This window comes from Diaporthe batatas, assembly GCF_019321695.1.
Source record: "Diaporthe batatas strain CRI 302-4 chromosome Unknown Contig00019, whole genome shotgun sequence".
Lineage (NCBI taxonomy): Eukaryota > Fungi > Ascomycota > Sordariomycetes > Diaporthales > Diaporthaceae > Diaporthe > Diaporthe batatas.
Window position 1 is genome coordinate 335,571 of NW_025408566.1, and position 19,109 is coordinate 354,679.

General features: G+C 33.4%; 3 protein-coding genes across 3 annotated transcripts; 1 reads left to right on the plus strand and 2 right to left on the minus strand.

The window, feature by feature from the left end:
- Positions 1 to 12,007: 12,007 nt before the first annotated feature.
- On the minus strand, positions 12,008 to 13,847 carry KVR01_012384 (uncharacterized protein; the record flags this gene model as incomplete). The annotated part of the gene is made up of 2 exons (XM_044794071.1): positions 12,008 to 13,482; positions 13,658 to 13,847. The coding sequence occupies 2 exons, from the start codon at positions 13,845 to 13,847 to the stop codon at positions 12,008 to 12,010; spliced, it is 1,665 nt and encodes a 554-aa protein (XP_044638572.1).
- A 1,508-nt stretch (positions 13,848 to 15,355) lies between these two features.
- KVR01_012508 (uncharacterized protein) lies at positions 15,356 to 17,196 on the plus strand (the record flags this gene model as incomplete). The annotated part of the gene is made up of 2 exons (XM_044790751.1): positions 15,356 to 15,474; positions 15,549 to 17,196. 2 exons carry the CDS (start codon positions 15,356 to 15,358, stop codon positions 17,194 to 17,196), a joined length of 1,767 nt encoding a protein of 588 aa, XP_044638696.1.
- Positions 17,197 to 17,990: 794 nt separating this feature from the next.
- On the minus strand, positions 17,991 to 18,713 carry KVR01_012503 (uncharacterized protein; the record flags this gene model as incomplete). The annotated part of the gene is made up of 3 exons (XM_044787900.1): positions 17,991 to 17,999; positions 18,053 to 18,357; positions 18,398 to 18,713. The coding sequence occupies 3 exons, from the start codon at positions 18,711 to 18,713 to the stop codon at positions 17,991 to 17,993; spliced, it is 630 nt and encodes a 209-aa protein (XP_044638691.1).
- Between the last annotated feature and the right edge of the window lie 396 nt (positions 18,714 to 19,109).

The following is a 19,109-nucleotide window of genomic DNA, read 5'->3' on the forward strand; positions in this document are numbered from 1 at the left end:
TAAAATTATAAATATATTATTAAATATTATACATAGATTAACTTTAATATAAAGTTAAAATATATTAATATTTAATAATATATATAAATTAACTTTAATATAACGTTAAAATATATTAATCTTTAATAATATATATAAATTAACTTTAATATAAATTAAAATATATAAATAAATATTTAATTTATAAATTAACTTTAATTTTAAGTTATTTTATATTAATATTAATATAAATAAAATTTAAAATTATTATTAATATAAATATAAATATAAATATAAATATAAATAAAATTTAAAATATATTTTATTTTAAAACTTTTATAATTATTATTTTATTATTAAAATTATAAATTAATTATATAAATATATATATATATAAATAATAAAAGTTTTATTAATTATTTATTATTTAATTATTTAATATTATTTATTTATTTATATTTTTAAAATATAAACCTTCTTTTATAATCCTTTTAAACCTTTTATTTTATATAAAATAATATTATTTTAATTTAAATTAATATATTAAAAATAATTACTTTATTTTTATTTTTTCTTATAATAAATTATTTAAATATTTACTTTAACTTTATTATAAAGTTAAATAATATTATTATTATATATTAATTTATTTTAACTTTAATATAAAGTAAATATATATATATATAATTTAAAATATATAAATTAACTTTATATTAAAGTTAAAATTAATTAATATATAATAATAATATATTTTACTTTAATATTAAAATTAAAATATATATAATATATATATATATAATATTATAAATTTAATTTATAAATTAATTATAATATTATTAATATAATATTCTTTATAAATAATATATTTAATATATTTTTATATATTTTATTTTATATAAAATAAAGTATATAATATAAATTAAAACTTTAATAATAAATATTTATATTTATTAATATTAAATTTAATTTATTTAAATTTTATTTTTAATAATAATTATAATATAAAATATAATAAAATAAAAGTTTAATTAATATAATTTTAAATAAAAGAAATATTTTATTTTAAAATAATTAAATAATATAAATATTTTTAAACTTTAATAAAAGTTAATTTATAATAATTTATAATATTAATATTTTTAACTTTATATTAAAGTTAAAAATATTTATTATTATAAATTAATAAAATTTAACTTTAATATAAAGTTAAAAATATATAATAATATATATAATATTTTTAATTTTAATTATTATAAAAATTATTTTATTATTATAATAATTCTATATAATATTAATATAATATTTAATAATAATTAAAAGAATAAAATAAAATATTAAATAAATAAATTTAATATTTATATAATATTATATAATATAAATATTATTTAACTTTAATATAAAGTTAATAAATATTAATATTATTTAATATATATTTATTAACTTTATTTTAAAGTTAATTTATAATAATATATAATATTAATATTTTTAACTTTAAAATAAAGTTAAAAAATATATATTAAATAATATTAATATTTATTAACTTTATTTTAAAGTAAAAAAATACTATTTAATAATATTTATAATTTATAATTTCCTTAAACTAAGCTATATATTTATTATAGCTGTGGTGAGGGCCTTGGGAGCTGGTTATGAGGATCCGCGGCGAGAACCTCCATGGGTGCGGCCGGGAAAAGGACAAGAGGCGGAGAGAAGCACACCAAGATGTTGCGACGGAGCGTTTAGTCAAAGGATTTTCACTTCATCACCGGAGAGCATGCAACATACAAGTTGGGGTGTGGTTAGGCAGCTCTGCAAACATTGTCTACAACATGGCTTGCCCCTCCAAGACATTATAGTACGGCTTTCCGGATCTTTAGTACTTACTATTTATATTAAGGCGTCACATTATGGCGCCACGCCGGAGGAGAATGGTGGCACCGGACACAGCTGGCTTGGGCTCTCCTCCCAGACGCCACAGAGAGTAAAGCTGGCGAGACAACAGGTGGAACTCCTCATCATCGTCCACCGCTGTTCCTCGGTCGCCTGGGCCGCCCGGGCCAGGCATCACCATCGCCAGCTCCGACGACCAGGACCAGCCGCGCAAGACCGACGCCCGGCCCCGGGGTATTGTCACAGCAGACAAAAACCATGTTCCAAACGCCTTTGGCCCGCTCGCCCTCGATCAGTCCGATGTGGCCGCACAGCGTCCCCTCGAGCCCGTCTATGAGCGAGGCTGTCTGGGAAGTCGCTGATGGCCCGCGGTTGGCGGCCCGCGTCGGCTGGGGCTTCACACGCGATGTTCTCCAATCGGCGATAATAATAGGTCCACATAAGGGTGCCGCTAATAATACTGCGGCCAGAGTAATGAGAGCTGCGAGTAAACGACAACCTCATGGCCGAGGCCAGTACTAGAGGCGCGCAGGGCGGCGAGGTTGGCAGCCGCTGTCGACACACTGCTGGATAAGTCTCGACATGAGCTCACCCCGAGGACGCAGCGAGTGGTGACTACTGCTTTCCTAATGACCCATCCCCGGCAGTAGAAGAAAGAAAGGAGTAAACTAGCGCTATATAGGTAATTAAAAGACGGACATTGTCGTCTTGTTGACGGGTTTCGTCCTCGACGGTCTAGGTGGTCCGAAGGCTGTAACAAATGACTGCTATATGAAGCGCAGCATAAAGACGGCGATAATAAACTAGATTAGCATGCCGCCAATGACGGTATACTAGGGGATCTTACACTAGTCCCTAGCTATATTATTATTAATTATATTATAAAATAAATATTATTAATATATAATAATATAAATTAACTTTAAATTAAAGTTAAAAAGTATTAATATTATTTAATAAATATTTTTTAACTTTAATTTAAAGTTAATTTATATTATTATATATTAATAATAATCTTTAACTTTAATTTAAAGTTAATTTATATTTATATTATTAAATATATATTTTTAACTTTAATATAAAGTTAAAATATATTATATATTATTTTATATATAATTTTAAAGTTAAATTTTATTTATATTAATATTTAAAATATATTATAATATATTTTAAATATTAATTATTAATTATATATAATTTATAATTTTTATATAAATAAATATATTATTAAATTAATATATATTATTATATTATCCCTTTTAAATATAAAGCTAAAAGACTTATAATTATAATTTTATAACTAGTTTTTTATTTAACTATATTATATTATTATAACCTCATCTAGCCTTATTCAAGCTTCTTTTTAAGCTTTTCTAGCTTTTTTCTCTTTAAAAGAGTTAAATTTAAAGGGGAGCCCTCAAGCTTAAGTTTAAGATTTTTATAAATTTTAATTTCCTTTAAATTAAACTTATAATCCCTTAGCTTCTCTAAAAATATATTAACCATCTTAAACATTAATAACTTCTCTTTAAAATAAAGGTTTACCTTTATATAATTATAAATCTAGTTGTTAATAGCCATTTCTTCTTCTATTTATAAACTATTAGATCTATAAACCCAAATAATGGAGTGTGGTTGTCTTATCTAGTTGTCTTTTAGTTTGGCTAAGCAACTGCTTTTAAGTGGTTTTACTTATAACGCAGCAAAGCTAATAAATGAGTATTTGCTTATAAAGTAAAGTTAGAACCTTTAGGGGAATAATAGCTTTATCTTCACCTATTTTAGCCAATTTATATTCACCTAAATTATATAATAACCTTGTATATAGTGTTTAATAGCGTTAAGATTAGGTAGCTTATAGTTTGTAATAGCTTTAACCTTTAACGGGCTAACGGCGCTAGCCCGAACAAACTAGGTACGGCCTAGTATACTAGTATAAAAAGGTGTTTTCTAATAATAAATAGCGTTATAAATAATTATAAAGTTACTATAAAAAGTCTTATATAATAAACTTAGCTAAGTTAATCTTTAAAAGATATATTATATTTTATCCCTTTAAAACCCTAACTATTTATTTTTAATTTAATAATAAAACTAAAAAAATATAAATAGTTTATATTATTATATTATATTATTATTTATAAAATAAAATATTATTTTTATTTTTATTATATTTATTTAAAATAATATTTTTATAATATTAATTTATTTTAATTTTATATTAAAATTAAAATATAATAAATAATATTAATATAAATTATTTATATATTAAAATTATAAAAATAATTTAATAATATTAATATTATTTAATATATATTTTTAACTTTATATTAAAATTAATTTATAAAATATATAATATATATATATATTAACTTTATATTAAAATTAAATTAAATTTAATATATTATATTAATATAAATTTATTAAATAATTTAAATTAAGATTTATAAATAATTATTTATTATAATTTTTAAATTATTAAATTATTAAAATAAAACTTATTAATAAAATAATAATATTTATTTTTAATTATTTATATAAATTATTTATATATTTTTAATTTTATTATTAAATTAAAAGTAAATAATTAAAGTTTTAAAAATTAAAATATAATATATTTTTAAAAGTTAATTTAATTAAATTTACTATATAAAACTTTTATAATAACTTTATAATTATTTATAATATTATTTATTATTAAAAGATATCTTTCTATATTAATATATTAAACTATATTAATTTAAGTTAATATTATTAACTTTAATATAAACTAATCTATTAAAAATTAAAGCTATTATAAATTATAAGCTATTTAATTTAATATTAATAAGTATTATATATAAGTATTAAATTTATTATATAACTTAAGTATAAGTTAGTTAAAATAAGTAAAGATAAAGCTATTATTCCTTTAAGTTTTAACTTTACTTTATAAGTAAATATTTATTTATTAGCTTTACTATATTATAAGTAAAACTATTTAAAAGTAGTTATTTAACTTACTATATTATTAAACTAAGAGATAGCTAAATAAAGTAATTATATTTATTATTATATATAGTATTTAAATTTATAATTTTAATAGTTTATAAATAAAAATAATTATTAATAAATAAATTTATAATTATATAAAAATAGATTTTTATTTTAAAGAAAAGTTATTATTATTTAAAATAATTATATTTTTAAAAGTTAAAAATTATAAATTTAATTTAAAGTATATTAAAATTTATAAAAATCTTAAATTTAAGTTTAAAAATATAAGCTTTAACTTATTTAAAAGGAAAAGTTAAAAAGTTAAAAAACTTAAATTAAATTAAAATTAAATTAAATTAAAATTAAATTAAATTATAATATAATAAAATAATTAAATAAAAATTAATTAAAATTTTATAATTATAAATTTTTAACTTTATATTTAAAAGATTAATTATTTATATAATAATTTTTTATTATTATTAAAATAAATTATTTAAAATAATAATTATTTTTATTATATTTTAAAATAAATTTATATTAAAATTTATTTAATAATATAAATTAATAATAATTATTAATTTTATTATTTTATATACTTTTAATATTAATTAAAATTATAAAATTATTATTTATTATAATTTTATTATTTTAATTATAATATTATTAATAATATTTTATATAAATTTATTATTATTAATTAAAAATATTATATATAAGTTTTAATTAATATAAATTATTAATTATTAATTATTAATAATATTTTAATAATTTTATATATAAATAAACTTAAAAATAATATATAATTATATTAAATTAATTAAATATTAATAAATTAAAATTATTTAAAATATAATTTTTATTTTATTATAATAATACTTAAAATTAAATATTAATTTTATATAATTAATTTTAATTATTAAAATTAATAAAAGAAATATTATAATTTAAATAATTTAAATAATTAAAATATATAATAAATAATAATAAAACTTTTATTTAATATTTTATTTACTTTATTTTTATAATATTTTAAAAGAATTTAAATTAATTATATTTATTATTATTATTATTTTTAAATATAATATTATAATATAATATTTAATATAAATAATAAATATTAAAAATTTAAAATTATATTATAATTTTTAAAAGAATAAACTTATATTTTAAATAATATTTATAAAATTATTTAATTATACTTTAATTTATATATTATATATTCTTTAATATTAAAATAAAAATCTTTTAATTAAATATTTTATTATAATATTTTAATGTACTTTTATTTTTATTTTTTAATTATATTTATAATAATTATATTTATAATAATTTTATTATAAACTTTTATAATTAACTTTTAAAACTTTTATTATAATTATAATAAATATATAAATTAATTTAAAAATTTATAAATTATATTTATAATTATATAATATTATTTAACTTTATATTAAAATAAATAATATTATTATTATTTAATATATAATTTTAATTTTATATTAAAGTTAATTTATAATAATATATTTTATTTATATTTATTAACTTTATATTAAAGTTAAATTAAATATAATATAATATATTAATATAAATTAACTTTAATATAAATTAAAATATATATTAAATAATAATATTATTTTAAATTTAAATATAATATTAATTTATTTAATAAATAATTTATTTATTTAATATTTTAAATTAAATTATTAAATTATTATTAAAATAAATAAATTATTTATAAATAAATTAAAATTTATAAAATATTAAAATAATTATTTTTATATAATATAAATATATAATATTAATTAAGTTTAATTTAAAATTAATAAATATAATAATATTTATTTAATATTATTTAATTTTAATATAAAGTAAAATAATATATTTAATATTAAATATTATATATTAACTTTAATTTAAAGTTAAATAATATTATATATTATATATTTATTAACTTTAAATTAAAGTTAATAAATATAAATATAATATATTTTATATTTATAATTAAATTTATAAAATATTATAAATAATATTAATTATTATTAAAATATAAATAATATAATAATAATATTATTAAAAGATTTATAATTATAATTTTTAATTAATTTTTAAGTAATTATTTTATTTTATTATAATTTAATTAAAATTTTATATTTAATTTAAACTTTTAATTTTTAAATTTTTATTTTAAAATAATTAAAGTTTTATATTTTTATATTTAAATTTATATTTCTTTATATTTTTAAAATTATATTAATTATTTTAAATATTAATAATATTTTTAAAATATAATTCTATTTATATATAATTAAAATTTAATTATTAATAATTATTTTTATAAAATTAATAAAATTATAAATTTAAAATATTAATAAAATATAATTATTTTATTTAAAATTATATTTTAATTTAAAATATAATATATTTAATAATTAATTTTAAATATTTTATTTATTTAATTAAAAGTATATATTTAATTTTAAAATAAATAAATAAAGTTAAATTAAATTATAATAAAAGATTAATTAAATAAAAATTAATTAAAAATAATATTTATAAATTTTTAACTTTATATTAAAAATATTTATTATATATAATTTATTATTTTATAAATATTATATTAATATTTTTAATTTTAATTATATTATTTTAAATTATTTTATTTAATAATAATTTTAAATTTAAATTTAAAATAAAAATTAAATTTAAATATATATTAAATAATATTAATATAAATTAATTATATTTTAAAGTTAATAAATTTAAATATTATAATATTAATATAAAATAACTTTATTTTAAAGTTAGAATATATATATTAAATAATATTAATATAAAATAACTTTATTTTAAAATTAAAATATATATATTAAATAATATTAATATTAATTAACTTTATTTTAAAGTTAAAATATATAATAAATAATATTAATATAAATTAACTTTAATTTAAAGTTAAATAATATTATTTAATAATATTTATATTTAATAAATCTCTATTTATTATCTTTTATTTAATATTTTAATAATATCTAGAAGTAGAAAGTTATACTATTAGATAGAGCTTATTAGGGCGTATATAGTGGTGTATTTTACATGCTAGGCCTAGCCTATAATGGAGGCGCGCTGCCTCTCTCTTGTCTTGTTTAGGAGCTAGCCGCTGAACCCTCTAACCTCCGGCTCGGCCTCCATGCACTACACCGAGCCAGCTGGTGCGGTCCTCGCCCACAGTCAGTCCCTCCTCAAAAGTGACCTCCGCAACCACATGAGGTCCGGCGTTGAACAAGGAGGACATCACTCGCCATGACGGAAAAATGGCACACAGTCACCCGGAAGATATGTCAGTCGCCCCCCTGGCCTTTTCATCACGCTCTACACCACTCATCACCTTTTTGGGCTCGCATGGGTTCTCTTCCTTATCGGCTGGATTGTTCGGCGAGGGCCTTTCTGGGCGTACGGTCTTAGGACCGCTTCGTTACCGACCTGCGCAACATAATATGAGATGTGTCCCTGGTTTCATGGAAAAGGGGTGCCGGAGGGGTAGCGACAACTGGGTATGTTGTGATCTTCCCGCCACAGCAGCAGCAGCGGATCAGGAACAATGGCCACAGCCCGAGCCCCCGTCACCTGCAGCTCTCGGCTCTGATCCGCTGCCGCCCGAATTCGCCATGCCGAAGCTCTCCGCATCAGGCCCGCTATCCACTGATTGTTTTCAGGTTACTATCTGGGAAGTCCAGGGAGAGGATGCATCTGCAGAGGACATGACATCGGCCAGAACGGACCCCAAAATCCGCGGGTCGCGAATCACACGCTCTCTCCGGAGCTGGTGCCACTGTCCTTCGGTCCTCACGTTCCACAGCCTTTCCTCATCCGGCATCTCAAACTCCAGGTCCTCAGGTCTCAGGAGTCCTAGTGATATATTTTAAATTACTATGAGGGGGTTAGAACTAAAGTATATTGTGGCTAAGTTAGGGGATGTGCCTGACGGCCGATGCTAGCGCCTACCGTCAAGCTCTTAACTTATAAGCTCTTAACTTATATTACACACCCTACCTCTATAAGATATAATAAGAGAGGTACATTAAATATTATTTATAAGGAGCGCTATATTAAATAGATTAAAGTTAAATTAAATTACTAAATATTAATTAATTTAAATATATAATATTTAATAAAATAAAGTTATTTTTAAAGTTTATTAAATAATATATTTAAATAAAATATTTTAAGTAATTTATAAAATTATATTTAATTTTAAAATATATTATATAAATATTTATTTTAATAAATAAATTATTATAAATTATAATAAAAGTTAAATTAAATTAAATTATAATTAATATAAATATATTTAAACTTTATATTAAGTTAAATTAAATATATTAAATATTATTTATATATTTTAACTTTAATATAAAGTAAAAATATATTATTATTATTTAATATATTTAATTTAACTTTAAATTAAAGTTAAATTATAATAATATAATTTTAATTTATTTTAATTTTAATATAAAGTTAAAATATATTTATATAATTTTATTATTTTATTTTAATATTAAATATTATAAATTAATAATTATAAATTAATTAATAAAATAATATATATTATTTATTTTTAATTTAAATAATATTTATATTTTATATTATTTTATAAATTATAAATTATAAACTATTTATATTTTTAATTTTATTATTAAATTAGAAATAAATAATTAAGGTTTTAAAATAAAATATAATATATTTTTAAAATTAACTTAATTAAGTTTACTATATAGAACTTTTATAATAACTTTATAATTATTTATAATACTATTTATTATTAAAAATACCTTTCTATATTAATATATTAGATTATATTAGTTTAAATTAATATTATTAACCTTAATATAAATTAGTTTATTAAAGGTTAAAGCTATTATAAACTATAAGCTACTTAGTTTAACGTTAGTAAGTATTATATATAAGTATTAAATTTATTATATAACTTAAATATAAATATAAGTTAGCTAAAATAAGTAAAAATAAAACTACCATTCCCCTAATTAGGGTTCTAGCTCTATTTAAGCAAACACCTATCCATTAGCTCCACTACATTATAAGTAAAACTACTTAAAAGCAGTTACTTAGCCTACTATACAATCTATTAAACTAAGAGACAACTAGGTAAGGCAACCATACTCTATAGCTACTCTAAGTTTATAGTTTTAATAGCTTTATAAAAAAATAAATAGCTATTAATAACTAAATTTATAACTATATAAAGATAGACCTTTACTTTAAAGAGAAGTTATTATTATTTAAAACACTTAATATATTTTTAAAAAAGCTAAGGGATTATAAACTTAATTTAAAGTATATTAAAATTTATAAAATTTTAAACTTAAATTTAAAGAATATAAAGCTTTAATTTATTTAAAAAAGATTAAAAACTTAAAGAAAGATTTAAATTAAATTAAAAATTAAATTAAATTATAATATAATAAAATAATTAAATAAAAATTAATTAAAATTTTATAATTATAAGTTTTTAACTTTATAATTAAAAGAATTTATATTTTATATTATTTTATAAATAATTTTAATTTTAAATTAATAATTATAAATATTAAAAATATTATATATATATATATATATAAAATAATTTTATTAATTAAATTAAATTATATAAAAGAAATTTAAATTAAAAGATTTAATTATAAACTTTTATTATATTATAAATATATTATAACTTTATTTTTAAATTAAATTATATTAATTTAATAAATTAATATAATTTAATTTAAAATAAAGTTATAATATATTAATATATTTTAATTAATTTTATTTAACTTTATAATAAAGTTAAATTATATAAATATATTATAATAATATATTATAACTTTAATATAAAGTTAAAAATAATAAATATTATATATTATTATTAATTATATTATTTTAATAATATTATTAATTATTAAAATATTTAAATTAAATTTTAAAATTATTAATATTAATATAAAATTATTATTTAATATATTAATATAATATTATTTAATATTATTTAATATATATATTTTAACTTTATATTAAAGTTAAAATTATTAATATTATTAATATATATTTATTTACTTTATATTAAAGTTAAAATATATTAATATAATTTAATATATATTTATTAACTTTATATTAAAGTTAAAATATATTAATATAATTTAATAATATTTTTTAACTTTATATTAAAGTTAAAATATATTAATATTATTAAATATATATTAATATATTTTATAATATTATATTTATAATATAATATATAAATAAAGCTTATAAATTTTTTAATATTAATATTAATTAAAATATTATAATAAAATTATATAATAAAACTTAATTTTTAAAGATAACTATTATATAAATAAATTATATAAAAATCTTAATTAAAAAATTATCTTTTAAAAATATAAATATTTAAGTAAGTATTATAGCTCCTCTATTTAAATATATAACTAACTTTAAAAGAACTTAAAATAAAGAAACAATTTATAGTGTACCACTCTAAGACTTTCACATTGAAGTATTAAAACTAAAGGTAAGGTATAATTTTATATATCTACATTCACTAACAAATACTACACTCACTTATTTATATTCACACACACATATCACACAGGCAGTTCACATACAGGAGAGTCACATTAGCATTAATATGTACCTCCTATCTATATTGCCACGGGCCCAAGGGCCACGACACCCCAAGGGCCACGGCAGGGCAATAAATCAGCCGGCGCGTGGCTCAAGCTGTGTGCGACCACAATCCTGCGTGCGACAGGTCATGCCCGTCTGACTGCAGTGGTCGCACGCGTACAGGCGGGAGGCAATGTCCCGGGGGCTGCACCAAGAGCAATCAAGGCCCTGCCGCTCGCAGGTCCCGCACCCCAACGCGAGGTTCCTGGGCGGCTGTCTCGGGATGAGGATCTCACCATCCAGCACGCAGACCTCACCCCTCGCCCAGCAGCGGCTGCAGCCGATGTCGGTCGCATAGCTGGTGTCGCAGGGCCGTAAACCGCTCGGCTGAGTGGGCTGAAGTTCTCGCGACTGTAGAAGTATTGTGCCAGGCGTGCCCGTTCGGTTTCGGTCACCTCGTCGGGCAGTGCGCACACCGCAAGATGCAGATCCTGCATTCTCATCACCTGGTGGATTTCGAGAACGGGAGGGACAACTGGGCAGGTTCTACCACCATGTCCCTGCTGCCTGGCGGTGACGTGTCTCGCGCGACCTGGGCCATCGTGCGAGCCCCCGAGCCTGCAGTGGCTGGGCCTCGCGCAGATTGTGGCGTGGCCGAGGCGGGCACACGTGCAGGCTGGACGGTGCCAGAAGCCGCAGTAGCCGGGCCAGCGTCGCCATCATCTTTCTGTAACGATAGCTTCGCCATGGCATCCTCGTCGCCTTGCTGGTAGTACGATTCGCCAAATTTCCCTTTCGATACGTCTGAAATCGCCAGCTTTGCCACCCTATCGAACTCAGCCTGAAATTCTTCCTCAGAGCAGCCGCGGAAGATCGGTTCCTGAGAAGGCGTCTTGGCCCCAGGTCCCTGGGCCTGGACTGGCGGCTCCGCTGGCTGGAAGTTCTGACCCTTGTACGGTCCAATGGAGGAGTCACCACCGAGGCTCGGACGGCCTTGTGTGTCGACGTGACCCGTGGGACCAGTGGCCTGTCCATGAGCCTGGGACCGAGACTGAGTCCTCTGGTCGAACCCATGCACAGGCTCTGCCTGTGAGCAGGGAACGCCAAAGGACGAGCCCGACGAGCCTGTCAGGCCTTGCGGTGCGGTGGCGGTCGCAGGCCTTGCCTGGCCGACACCGGTACCCGTCGCGGGCACGCCTCCGTATGGTGGGGCAGCCTGCTCGGTCGCCGGCTGTGCCATGCCGAAGACAGGACCCACTGCGGGCGCAAGTCCATATGGCGAGGCAGCAGTCGCCGTTGCCGGCTGTGTTATGGGCATGCCTCCGTGTGACGGGGCAGCCTGCTCGGTCGCCGGCTGTGCCATGCCGAAGACAGGACCCACTGCGGGCGCAAGTCCATATGGCGAGGCAGCAGTCGCCGTTACCGGCTGTGTCATGCCGAAGACATTACCCATCGCGGGCATGCCTCCATGTGACGGGGCAGCTTGCTCGGTCGCCGGCTGTGCCCCGCCAAAGACAGGACCCACTGCGGGCGCAAGTCCATATGGCGAGGCAGCGTGCTCGGTCGCCGGCTGAGTCATGCCGAATCCAGTACCCATCGCAGACCCCCCTCCATATGTTCCATTTAGTGGGGCAGCAGGTGGGCTGAAGGTTCCAAATGCAGGGGCCGCCTGCGGGTTATGGGTCCCAAATGGTGGGCTTGACATACTAGACAAGCCGGCACCATACCCTGTCGAGGGCTGGACTGGGGCTGTCGCACCGAACACGTACTGGTGGCCGTGCAAGCCTCCCCCTGGGTGGCCTGCTGGCAGGTTCTGAGTGCTGGCGAAGGGGTTGGCGAGTGTGGGCGTCGCCTGCCCCGCGCGCGAGGCGCTGCGCGCTGCCACCTGTCTCGCGAACGCGTCAAGAGCGTCGAGCGACTGCATGTGCTGGTTCGCATTCATGAAGTTGACGACCTCTTGGTACGTGATCTCCGTGCCTGGTTCATACAGCGACCCGATCGTCGGGCGCTGGGGTGAAGGTGGTGGCACAGGATAGCCTACCTTACCTGCTCGTGGGACAAAGGGAGTCGTCAGTGTCTTGTAACTCCAATGACGAGGATGTGTGAGGTCGGACTGGGGCGTCGCTCGGCCTGGGTAGCTGTGTTTACTTACGAAGATCTGCCTCGAATTTGAGGACGAGCTCGTACAGGACCAGTGCCAGCGGTCTGCTGCGCATCTGCTCCTGTGGGATACCTGACTGGAAATGAAGGCGAATCGCCGTCATCATCTCGTTGACCAGCTGAGGGTAGTATGCCCTGAGCTGGCGGAGTTCTTGGGTGAGTACTTCAATATTCTGCGACATGTTGCTTGTGAAGGACTGAAGAAAAGAAAAAGTCGAAAAAAACAAAGTCTGGGACGAGGCGTGGGGTTTTAAAGGCCATGGCCTCCAGCAGCACACTAGCCCTGCGGCCAATCCTGGCAGCCAGAAATGTGGGACCCCCCAGTTGGAGCTGCTATGTACCTTGTATTCCACCTGGTCTCTGTCTTGTGTGTTTTTCCATCGCTCGACGTGGCCCGCCAGCCTCTGCCTGGGGCCTTGCGCCACGGTGGAGAGAAGGGGCTGGGCAACGTGCTAGGAACCCACAGAAGCCTGTATCACCCTTCCCACAATGTCTCACGAACCCAATCCACACAAGAGGCTATATGCCCGATCGTAGTCCTTCTTGGAAATGCAATAAGTCCCGCGCAAGCTACACAGTCTCTGGCCTCTGTTTGCTCGCCCTGTGGGCTGCTGGCCTGCGGTAAGCAAGAGACCTGCCCAGCCAGCGGGCCACGGCCAGGATTTGTGGGCGGCTCTCTGGTCGCATGAGTGCCAGCCAGAGAGCTCTTAGGCGCAGTCTGATTGTCGTTCAAGAGCATGCAAGACAGCGACCCACGTCCTGGTTGTGCACCTGGCCGCCCCACACCACCCCGCCTGGCCATGGGGCCAAATGCAGCTCAATCGCAAAGACTCGGCTCACGTGCCTTCTTGACTTGTATCAGTGGACGCAAAAATAAGGGTGAATGCGGAAAATGCAAATCGATCAAAGTCTGCCCGCATCCTGACGACAGCACCCGCTGAGCCCCATGTTCCACCCAGACATATGACCCCAACGGCTGTTGGCATTTCCCAGGCCACTTGCCTGCCAACTTATGCCAGTGACACGTAATTTTAATGAGATGGGAATGAGCGCAGCCCTTATGGTTGTAGTGCGGGACTCATTGGTGATGACCTGACGTCGGTCGGGCTTGTGTAACGTCCTTGCCGTTGGGCTGCACGTTTAGGTACCTAGGTACGGAGTACGTGCACTACTACACTAGGGAGCCGTTCGGGCGGATCTAGCCGCCGTTACATCGCGTCGATCTGCAGCCTCCCCGGTGGGTCGGGCAAGTCGAGGTACAGTACAAATGATGTCTCAGGTGATGGCGGAACGTGTGTGTGGAGGCAGCACGCAAATTCTTTTCGGTGTGGCTTGAAAGTCTAAGAGTAAGATATCACAAGGGCGATTCAACTATATTGGGTAGACCTACCAGATGTGATGAAAAGGAGCCATGGTTCTTGGGTTGACCTGCGAGCTGGGGGTACATGTAGGCATGTACCTGCGCTAGAGACCTGCAGGGGCAGCTAGCCCCACCACCCGCCGCCCTACCCCACAAAACACAAGCCGAGTCCCAGGAATGATGCCTTCCTTTCTTTTTTTCTTCTTCAGTTTCAGTGCAAGATTATAACTGGACTCACCCCGTCATCTTTGTTTGATTATACATTGATGACACATTACAACATGTCTTCAAATAGACGCAACGATAGGAGTCGATCTCCTCGTCGCGACAATGGCGGCCAAGGTCGGTCCCAGTCTCGACGAGGCTCCTCGCGACCAGCAGGCCATCGCGACTATCGCGAGCTCGATTACGGCAATCGCCCAGACGACCCGGGAGCTCCAGGTCCGAGCGTATATGGGTCGAACCCGACTGTGATCTTCTGCCGAACCTACAACGGTCCTCCCTCTGACGGCGCACCGGCGAGCGGGCGTGGCGGACGAGGCGGTAACCGCGGTGGCCAAGGCAGTAACCGCGGTGGCCAAGGCAGTAACCGCGGTGGCCAAGGCAGTAACCGCGGTGGCCAAGGCAGTAACCGCGGTGGCCAAGGTGGTAACCGTGGTGGCGGACGAGGCGGTAACCGCGGTGGCCGGGAAGACCGGGGCCGTAGCGTTACTGCTCGTCCGCGTGATAACCCGAGTGGCCCCATGCCGCCACCGCCCCAGCCACAGCCAAGAGCTCTGATAGAGCCAAGACCGGCTGAGCCAGCGGGTGGCTCGACTGTGTCGCAGACGGGCAAGACGCCCAGAGGTGACCAGCCGAGGCTCAAGATCCCAGAGATTCGGAGGACGAAGTGTGGCGCCTGTCATCAGGATCATGACATCCGCTTCTGCCCCAGGCCCAACACCGAGGACGGGCGGACAAAGATCTGTCCCGTGTGCGACACTTCAGAGCACGCGTGGTGTGAGTGCAAGCACTACGACCCCGACGATTTGGCGACGAAGTGGATGGTCATCTGGTACAACCGCCGGTGCCTCCCGACCTTGGTCCACGACGACACCCTAAATGACGTCTTCCTGGGCAAGCTCTACCTGCTCGACGTGGAGAAGTCAATCGAGGAACGTACCAAGGATCTCAACGGGAAGGCCGGACCGCTGACTCCCAAGTTTGTCATGAAGCTCCTGCCACCCAAGCGCGCGGACGAGCGTGCCAAGTGGGCGCTCGAGGACAACGTCCAGAAGCAGCTCGACGCCGGCCGGAAGCTGCCGTGGGAACTCGAGAGAATCGTCCTCCAGTACAACTTCCATCGGCCCGACATGGCGGTCGAGGACGCAGCCACGAAGGAGATGCAGACCTGGAAGCTGGTCGAGGGCACCAAGACGAAGGTCATCCCCAAGGCACGCAAGCTGGACTACTTCCGCGAGCTAGACAAGAAGGCGGACGGGGAAAAGGAGCGCCAGGACGATGCCACGGCCGAGCTAAACTCTGGGATTTTCGAGACCATGAGAGAAATGAACCTCGACGGTGGCCGGAGCAAGGCCATGACCAGCAAGTCGAGAAGGTCAGGGCGGACTATCCCCCGGAGCAAGGCGCCAAGTGCCAGGGTATCAGCAGCTTCTGCGAGAGCCAGCCTCGTGGTATCGCCACCTCCCAGCCGGGCTTCCCGTCATCGAGAGGTGGCAGACTCTCCCGGCCAGGTTGGTCAGCCCTCGAGCGCCGCCCCGCAGGATGATGTGCCGCCCGAGGATGATGCACCTATGGTCTTTGACGACCATTCCGGCTTGCCCCCGGGTGATCAGCGGGCGAGACAGTCCAGCCAGGTATCAGCGGATTTCGGGGCCGCTTCACGGCCGGCCAGCGGCGACGAGGCTGCTGATCCCGCCGCCCAGACGGCAAGCGAAGCTGCCGTCCTGGGGGGTGGTACACAGGCTGATGGTGCGCAGCCCCCCACCGCTGCCGTCGAGGAGGTCTACACCGGTCCGGCCGATCTGCGGCCGATCATGTCGCAGATGCTGATACCGAGGGAACTGTGGCCGAAGGACGAACCGGTCAGGGACATCATGGACTACGGCCTCTTGCTGGCGTTGCAGGGAGCACACCCAGCCCTCCTGACGAATCGTCGCCCTCGACAATAGATGAATTGACTCTTCGTCTCTCTTACATGCCCCGCCCAGTGTGACTTGATGATGCTCGCGTGATATGTCTTGAATTTTGTGTGTAGAATGCCTCTTGTTAATGTCTGGTCCTTGTAGAGTAAGACTATTTGTAATGGCTTGTCGCACCACATTTTTTCGGCCTATACACCACGCCCATGCATGCCCAACGACGCCGTTGCATACACTTGCCTCTCGCCCATTGTGCCGGCACATACACCAGTCTAGTTGCTCACTGATATGCGCGGATCTAACCCTCCTATCGGTCTCTCGCTCGTGTGCGTGCCCCCATGCACCTGTCTCCTCTGGGATAGTATTGTTGATCTCGCCCCCACTTGGACGTTCTATCGTTCAGGGTCTACGTGCGCCACTCAGGTGTCGACGACATGTCTGCTGATTTGTGGTCCCGCGTTAATGCCCAGGTCTCCGTGCTTGTTGCGCCTGCTCGGCAAGTCCTTCCGAGCGGATATGACCCCTATGCGTGGGAATTGGTCGGGCTCATTTACGGTTCAAGGTGGTACAGCGCCGGTGGTGGGGACATGGGTGATCACACTGCATCCTGAAGTCCGCGGGGGGCTCCCGCCTCGCCTTGAAAGCCGCCCCAGTCGCGGCGACTGGCAAGGACAGAATAGCTACAGCTATGATAATTAAGGCCATGGGGTCCCACTATCATGGTGCTGTTTGTTATTGGCTTTGCTTTCAGGTGCATATACTACTAAGATATCGGGTACGAATGCGGCAGGACACAGAAACCCTGCCTGGTGTGTCCTGGACGGTCACGGCATCTGCATGCAAAGGGGCACTGTTTGGAGGGCCCACGCAAGGGGTCAAGGCACACTCTTTCTTGGTGGTCTTCCGAGCCGCAGTTGCGACAGGTGAGTGCCATCTTGTCGGCCCTGTCGGTCTTGCTCCGGGGGATAGTCCGACCTAGACTTCTCGGCTTGCTGGTCATGGCGTCCGGGGCGCGCGACGCGACCTTCTTCCTGATGTTCGGAGCAGCTGGGTCATAATCACTATCGGGGATCCGCCAGGCGTCCGAGCCGAGGTGGAGGCCAATCCTGGGCCTGACGAGCCCCCTGGAGACATCAAGCTGGCTCTGGGTCGGGCCGCCGTCCTGGTCTGCCAGTATGTCGTTCAGACACTCTGCAGTCAAGGGACAGTGCCTCTCGCACACGTCATATACTAAGTAGGTACTGCCCTTCGACGCACTCGAGTGCCTGTCTGATGGAGTGCTCCGCCCGCCACCGGAGGACACTGTGTGTCAGGTGCGCTGGCATCGCCCCAGAGTCCCTCGGCTTCTGCCTCGGCCACTGGTTGAGCTCCTGTTTGTCCCACTCGTCGAAATACCACCCTGCGGGCTGCAACAGCTTGCGTTGGGACATTCCATCGCGCAGCCTGTCTAGGGCCTTGGTGACGAAAGCAACAACCGTGGTCCTGAGCAGGAACAGCCTCTGTGCCATCTCGTCCCTGGGAGGGCTGGGGGTGGCTGACTTCTTCATGGCGTCATACCTATATATCTCTAATGTCCCCGTGTGACGCGATGCCGTTCTCCTGGCTGTTTCTATACCGCAATAGCGCCATGGATAGCGGCAAGGCTCCAAAGTCAACCAGGAGTTGAGCGTCGAGCGGCAAGATTGGTAGGATTGGCGCATCGTGGCCGTCTACCCGACAGGCGACAGCGTACATGAGGATGTACCTCAACTTGTTCGGGTCACCCTCCATATGCGGTGAACAGCCAGTTGCGTGAGGTTGCTCGTGAGGTCGTTGGCTGGCTAGGGATTGACGACCGTAAATATATCTTTGCCCTTGCCCACTTTCATCGAGCTGGGCCGGCCGACCTTGCCAGGCAGGGTAAAATCGATCCATAGTCCGAACTTGAAGAGGTCGTACAGCAT